The sequence below is a fragment of the Chionomys nivalis genome, chromosome 9, assembly GCF_950005125.1.
Source record: "Chionomys nivalis chromosome 9, mChiNiv1.1, whole genome shotgun sequence".
Taxonomy (NCBI): domain Eukaryota; kingdom Metazoa; phylum Chordata; class Mammalia; order Rodentia; family Cricetidae; genus Chionomys; species Chionomys nivalis.
This window is the reverse complement of record NC_080094.1, coordinates 25,943,303-25,950,726: the sequence shown is the minus strand read 5'-3', so window position 1 is coordinate 25,950,726 and position 7,424 is coordinate 25,943,303. Positions and strand designations below refer to the sequence as shown.

The window sequence follows — 7,424 nt, the reverse complement described above, 5'->3', positions numbered from 1 at the left end:
TCGGCTGTCTTTTGACCTTGTTGTTTTCCTGTTTGTGTTTATTGCATTTTTGTGTTTTAACGTGTCTAAAGTTGAGTATTTCAAACTCTTCGTTCATGGTGCCGGAATTTCTGAGTCCTGCTGAGGAAACCCTTGCCCATTGAAGGTTATCTGTGAACAAATGATCTATGTCTTCTGCTGATATAAAAACACCTTGTTGATGATAAAACTGAACTGTCTCACCAGGTGCCTTCTCCACCAGCCCCTGTGCAGCCTGACCTGGAGGACAGGACAGCGTCTGGCTCAGGCTGCCCACAATGGCCCTCCTGACACACCTGCTGGTCTGCGTCTTTGGCATGGGCTCCTGGGTGGCTATCAATGGGCTCTGGGTGGAGCTGCCCCTGCTGGTGACCGAACTGCCCGAGGGCTGGGACCTGCCCTCCTACCTCACTGTGGTCATCCAGCTGGCCAACATAGGCCCCCTCCTAGTCACCCTGCTGCATCGCTTTCAACCCGGCCGCCTGTCTGAGGTGCCCGTCATCTTCCTCATCCTGTGTGTAGGCACGGCTGCCTGCATCCTCTTGGCCTTCCTGTGGAACGTGACCTCCTGGATCCAGGGCGGACAGCACAGCGTAGCCTTCATCGTCCTTACCTTCTTCCTGGCCCTGGTGGACTGTACCTCCTCTGTCACTTTCTTGCCCTTCATGAGTCAGCTGCCCACATACTACCTCACCACCTTCTTTATAGGAGAGGGGCTCAGTGGCCTCCTGCCCGCACTGGTGGCTCTGGCCCAAGGCTCGGGTATCACCACCTGTGTCAATGCCACAGAGACACCGGGCACCACCTTGAACCCTGTGACCACAGTGGAGAGCCACATCACCCAGGTACCAAATGTGACCCAGAGCCATTGTTGCTCTGGTCCCCAGTGTGGGGAAGGGAAAATCCGTTTCCTTTATTTTTAAAGTTTTGTCCATGGGACTACATATTATTTATTTTGTCAGTATGTATATTCTGGCACATGTGCATAGGGCCACATGCTACTGTACAAATGTGGAGGTCAGAGGACAACTTTGTGGGGTCAGTTCCCTCTTCCCACCTTTATGAGGGTTCTAGGGATGGAGCGCGGGTTGTTAGCCTTGCATGGCAAGTGCCTTCACCTGCTGAGCCATCTTGTCAGCCAAGAGCTACACACACATTAAAGTGTGTGAGGCGGGTGAACAGCAGAAAGACCGTTTTAAGTATGTGTGTGTTAGAGGTTCATAGAGGTGTGAGAAGCAAAGACCGGCCAGGTGATAGGGGTTTAAGCCTTCCCAAACCAGAAAGGGACAGGGGCTTGGGGCTCATCCTAGTGTGGAGATGTACTCTGGGAGGGGAGAAGAGATGGCTTGTCCTAAACTCAGATGGACTCTGGCAAATGACAAAGGTTGCATATCTCAGTCTGAAAATGTCTACATTCCTTTCCAGTAGACCTTGGGGGGCTATGACTCTGTCTGGCTCAACTCAGCCAGTTTAGAATAACCTGCACTAAAGGAGTCTAGGGTGACATATTCTGGTCTTTTAGTTAGATTGGGGGGTATCCTGAGCCTCCAGATAAAATCATGAAGACTGGGGAAATAAGAATCTAAGGTCAAGATGTTTCTAACCTCCCCAGTTTTTATCCAGAAATCTGCATAGCGAATGTTTCTGTCATCTCGGCCTCTCTCGGTGACGCAGCTAACTGTAGCTTTCTCCCTCCGCAGACAACCTACAGCCCCTCCCTGCCACCCCTCACCTGGCACTTGGAAAGCCGCTACCTGGCCCCACGCTTCTCACCACTGCTGTTCTTCCTCCTGCTCTCCTTCCTAATGGGCTGCTGCCTGGTCGCCTTTTTCCTCCTGCAGCGGCAGCCCTGGGGACGGCAAGGCTCCATAGAGGACCTTCTCCACTCCGAGGTTACCCTGCACTCCATCAGGCCGCGAGACACAGGGGACACCAGCTCGCTGGGTGCCCCTATAAGCAGCCCGGGCAAGGGGTCTGTGGAAGTCAGTGTCTTCCCACTCCGCCCAGCCCAGCTGGCCTTCATCTACTCCACGGTGGCCTTTGTCAACGCGCTCACCAACGGCGTGCTGCCTTCCGTGCAGACCTACTCCTGCCTGCCTTACGGACCTGTCGCCTACCACCTGTCTGCCGCCCTCAGCGCCGTGGCCAGCCCTCTCGCCTGCTTCCTCCCAATCTTCCTGCCTAACAGGTACCCCACCTGACCCAGGGAACTCTGAGAGTGCGGCTCACTCCATTCCGGAACCCCATGTGTGAGGTGGTTGGTGTATGGGCTCCCAGAGGCACGGGATAGCATGCTTGGACCCTGTGCCTCCAGGGTACCTATCTGAAGAACTGGAGTGATAATACTTCCTCCTGTGATGGCTAGGAATGTGGTATAGGTTGTTCTCTATCAGTGCCTGACACTCCCAGTGTCTCAGCAGCAGGGCCATCAGTTCATGTAAGTACAGTCGGCCACTGAAGTGGACTAATAGAACCCTAAGACCTAGAGAAAGGGATGGAGCTGGGCTTGTTTAGCCTTGGCGATCCTGCCTCTGGTCCAGCTGCCCCCATCAAGATGCAGATGCACTTCCGGGATAGCAAAGATGTAAACAGACTCCTGGAGCAGGCTGGGCCCTGGCTCAAAAGTATCATCTTCATCCTGGAAACCTGGCTGGGGCCGTGGCAATGAAGAAATGGCAGATATACGTACAGAACAGCTGGGATCGGTGGGTCGTGCTCACTCCGAGGGAGGGCACCTGCTGCACCACCCAGCTCTCGTGTTTCTTTGGCATTGCAAGGAGGAGCAGTTAGTCAGGGTAGGAGGTCTCTGTAGGTGCATGTCTCAGTTACAGTCAGAGGGGAAGTGTCTTGGTTAGGGTTCTATTGCTGGGATGAAACACCATGACCAAAAAGTAAGTTGGGGAGGAAAGATTTGGGGGGGCGGGGGAGCCTACACTTCCAGATCATAGTCCATCACTGGAGGAAGTCAGAACAGGAACTCAAACAGGGCTGGAACCTGAAGGCAGGAACTGATGCAGAGGCCATAGAAGAGGGAGGGGGAGTGCTAACTGGCTTGCTTGCCTCTCTTGACTTGCTAGGCCTGCTTTCTTATAGAACCCAGGACCACCTGCCCAAGGATGGGACTACCTACCATGGGCTGGGCCCTCCCCCATTGACTACTAATTGAGAAAATGCCTTACAGCTGGGTCTCTCATGGAGGTGTTTTCTTAACTGAGGCCCCTCCCTCTCTGATGACTCTAGCTTGTGTCAAGTTGATACACAGAACCAGTCAAGACAGGAAGTAAAAGCTGCAGGCGACAGTTTCCACAGATACTGGTCAAACGCTCCTAAACACTCATTCACGGACCAGGGAAGGCGTTGCCATTTTTCTGAGCCTCACCCAAGGAAAGCGGTGTCCTCAGCTGCCACAGATTCTGATGAAATTCTGAAAAGTCACCTCCAGGGAGCATTGGCTGACCTCCCAGGCAGATGGCAGGCCTCCCAAAGAGAAGAGGTGAAGGGTCCTGGAGAAAGCACATCACACCCTGAAGGGCCCTGTGGAGATCAAAGACCCCCTGGTGGCTTCCTGGCAAGGAGCTGGTACCATGAGGGAAATGGCAGTCAACCCAACACCCACGCCTGGGAGGCCGCCCAGTGCCTGTGTTCCATCCCCTCCCCCAGGGCACCTCTGCCCACCACACTCCCATTGTGCAGCCAAGAATAGGTCAAAGATGGGCCATGGACCAGGCGCAAGGTTTGGGTGGTTGAGCTGTGATCTGGTATGAACCATGAGGTACTTGGCTCTTGGTGCCCCCGCCCCCCTTAACCTAAGTAGCCTAGGATTGTTTACCATAAAGGTCTAACCCTGGAGGCTACTCCTTGAGGTCTGGGTGAAGGGGACAGAGGTCAGGCTTCTCAACTCCTCATTGCCCTTCTCCACTCCGCCACAGGTCACTGTTGTTCCTGGGGTTGCTCACACTGCTGGGAACCAGCTTTGGGGCCTACAACATGGCCATGGCTGCCATGAGTCCCTGCCCCATCCTGCAGGGTCACTGGGGTGGAGAAGTCCTCATCGTAAGTAGTATCCCCTCGGACTCTCAATTCTCAAGGCTGGGCGGACCCCAGGGACAGCCCTTTCTGTTAGCCTAAGTTCTCATAAAAGTGGGGACTCAGGGAGGTGAAGTTGCTATAAATGCTACTTCTCCCATATGTGCCCTGACTTGACCATTTAGGGGAGGGAGAGACACCTGGGTTTCCTTTTTCTCTGGAGGGATAGGTTCCGTGGTCCCCTTAGCCCTTCGGGGTCACCTCCATAGGACCTCCTTGTAGTCAGCAGCCATTTCATCTCCCTTCCTTAGCCCATGAGGGCATGCCCTACAGTTGTCTTCCTACTGCATCTCCCCTGCTGGCCTTGTCCCCGGCAGGTGCTCTCCTGGGTGCTGTTTGCAGCCTGTCTCAGCTACGTCAAGGTGATGCTGGGTTTGATCTTGCGTGACCGGAGCCGCAGTGCCCTCTTGTGGTGTGGGGCAGCGGTGCAGCTGGGCTCACTGATCGGTGCCCTCCTCATGTTTCCCCTGGTTAATGTGCTGAGACTCTTCTCGTCTGCCGACTACTGCAGCCTGGACTGTTCTGTCTAGCCTCACTTGGCCACCAAAGGACACCATCGCCGAGGTGGAAAACCAGAACCCAGAGAGGAAAAGACTAACAACTCCCGCCCCCTTCTCCATGCGGGCATAGATCTGGGTCTGAGCTTTTTAACACAGAAGCCCTCCCCCAATACTGTGCCCTAGTTGCAGACTTCAGTCTTTGACTTCTAAGAGATCTGGTTTGCAGCATTCAACTGGAGGTAGCCCAAGGATGTTAGGGGGAGAGCCCTGGGAGATTAGGTTGCCCCTTGTTTGCGGTGGGAACCAGGGAAATCTCTTGACTGTCTAGGCCTCTTTTTTCTACTTAAAGGAGGATGATAGTGAGCAACCTTTAGCTTGTAGGCTTAGGCATCTAGCAGGCTCGCCTGAACACTCCTGCACGGACCCCCTTCTCAACCCAGCCTAGAAGTGCCCCAAGGAAAGTACCTCTGTGGGATGCTGTCTACAGAAACCCCAGGATCTCGGTCCTGGGTCCCAGTACAGTTCTCTGTCTTCCCTGTCCCCCAGGGCGGTGAGACCCTAAGATAAGCTGAGGGAAGCCCTGCCTGCGAGAGTGAACCCCAGCAGGATCATAGTGGACAGTGAGGATCATAGAAGGGAGTCTCAGGCAGGAGGAGTTTTGTCTGTAATTATTATTCCGTTTTTGTATTTTATTTCTTTTTATAAAAATTAAAGCTTTCCATGCTTTTGCAGTGGGGCAGTGTCCACACAAATCCTGTGAAAGCGACACTGTGTCAGTCTAGTTATAACCGGTTTTCAGTCAAGGATGAGACCTTCAGAAGGGCCAGCAGAGGGAGGCGGGGGGGGGGGGGGGGGGGGAACACCGGCCCCCTCTCCTGGACTGTTGTTGGGTTGCCTGGCCCCACCCTGCACTAAGTCACCACTTAAATGGTGCTTATCCGTTGCTCTGGCTGTATGCTCACGCATAGGTGGGACCCGGCAGGTGGCGCAGGCCTGGAGACACCCGCCTTTAATCTCAGCACTTAGGAGATGAAGGACCCCCAGGTCTCTGTGGCTTCAAGGCTGGCCCTAGTCTGCATAGTGAGTTCTAGGCCAGTCAGGATGGGCTAAATAGTGAGATTGTCTCAACAGAACAAAACAGCATGTGTACACACAAAACCAAAGACTTGTGTTACTTCCTGCTCAGTCTTCCAAAGTGGCAGGAAATACAGAGACTTCCCTCCTGGACCTCAAGATAGAGCATCACAAACCATTGTACATCTTACACTTTTTGGTTCCGTGAAAACAGGACCTGCTCACTCTTTATCCTGGGTTGGTTAGCACCCCACTGTGGGTGCCCAGTTACTGATCCATATTTGAAGAAGACTAAAATCTGATAAACCTCTGCACAGGCAGGAAGGAAAGAAAGCAGCATTGTTATCGAATGAGTACACATTAAACCTGGCAGCTGTGGGCATCGAAATCAATCTCCCACAGAGACCTCAGTGACCTAGTGCTCACATGATGCGTGCCAAGATTCCATCCCCAGCACCACAAAAAACAAAAATCATGTATCTAGAAATTGTAAACAGAAAGTTCCTCTCTTCACACAGCCAGGTGGGAATGACCCTTCACGATAACAACGAATCCTCAAGGAAGAGGACTGCCCAAGGCCATTGGTCACACAGCACATCCTGGGATTCCCCGTTAACCAGAGTGGCCTGGTTAACAGTCAGTTCTCTGTCTTTATCCAAGTTCATACCTTCATGACAGGTGTTCTGAAGTCCATGTGGTGCCCTGAGGTAGGCTTCTGCACACATACCCTCTCCCCCCAGTCTCTAACCTCCCCAGTTTTTATCCGGAAATCTGACATAGCAAAACCCAGGAGGCTGAGTGACCAGATGTGGATTTCCTTGGTAAAACCCGTGGGTCCTTAGCAAAGCAGCCCTGGGTTGTCAGGCAGCGGAGAGGTTTCCCTCCAGTCTGCTTTCTGTTGTCGGCAACACCAGGACCAAAAACGACCTGTGGAGGAATGGGTTTATTTGACTTACACTTCCAGGTAGCGGTCTGTCACTGGAGAAGCCAAGGCAGGAACCTGAAGCCCAAACCAAAGAGGAACGACTTTTACTGGCCCCTCTTCCTAGCTTATGTTCACCTAGCTTTCTTATACAACTCAGGGCCACCTGCTAGGGGGTGCCAACTCGCAGTGGACTGGGTCCCCCACATCAATACTGAAGACAATTCCCACAGGCATGGTTACAGGCCAACCTGATCTGGGAAAGCTTTCTCGGTTGAAACACCTTCTTCCCAGGTGACTCTTGGTTGTGTTATGTTGGTGATCAACTCTGTGAGTTCAAGGCCAGCCTGGTCTACATGAGCTAGTTCCAGGACAGGCTCCAAAGCTACACAGAAACCCTGTCTCAACAACAACAACAACAACAACAAAAAAGGTTGATCAAAACTAACCAGGACAGTCTTCTTCAGCGTTCAAATAGACCCATGGCTTAAAAAGAGACAAAATGCAGACGTTTTCTCCATAAAGATCCTGAAGAAAATGAAGACTGTCTCCCCTGTATAACAGGGAGGATTATTTTGTTAGCAGTGTCAGAGGGTGGAAGCGAAGGTCTTGTACATGCTAGGCAAGCTCTGTCCCCGAGCTGCCCCTCCCCCACCGAGTCAGAGCACACTCTGTGTGTGTGCGTCCTTTGCCTTACACAGCCCATCAGGATGAGGCCGTGGGTATCCAGAGAGCAGCATAGAAGAGGAAGGTGGTCCAAGAGTAACCAGTGAATGCAGAGGGCACTTCAGCAGCGCACCATCCTGGCTCACATGCTCTGTTCA

The 7,424-nt window shown here is 52.9% G+C and overlaps 1 protein-coding gene across 3 annotated transcripts; it reads left to right on the top strand.

The window, feature by feature from the left end:
- The first annotated feature begins 233 nt into the window (after positions 1–233).
- On the top strand, positions 234–5,251 carry Slc52a3 (solute carrier family 52 member 3). Of its 3 annotated transcripts, none has more exons than XM_057781482.1 (4): positions 234–863; positions 1,860–2,206; positions 3,948–4,071; positions 4,422–5,251. In XM_057781482.1, the coding sequence occupies exons 1-4, from the start codon at positions 297–299 to the stop codon at positions 4,632–4,634; spliced, it is 1,251 nt and encodes a 416-aa protein (XP_057637465.1). In that variant the 5' UTR covers positions 234–296; the 3' UTR covers positions 4,635–5,251. The 3 variants fall into 3 exon arrangements, with proteins under 3 accessions (XP_057637465.1, XP_057637464.1, XP_057637466.1); XM_057781481.1 differs by having other exon boundaries at positions 1,719–2,206; XM_057781483.1 differs by lacking the exon at positions 1,860–2,206 and having other exon boundaries at positions 4,422–4,492.
- The last annotated feature ends 2,173 nt before the right edge of the window (positions 5,252–7,424 follow it).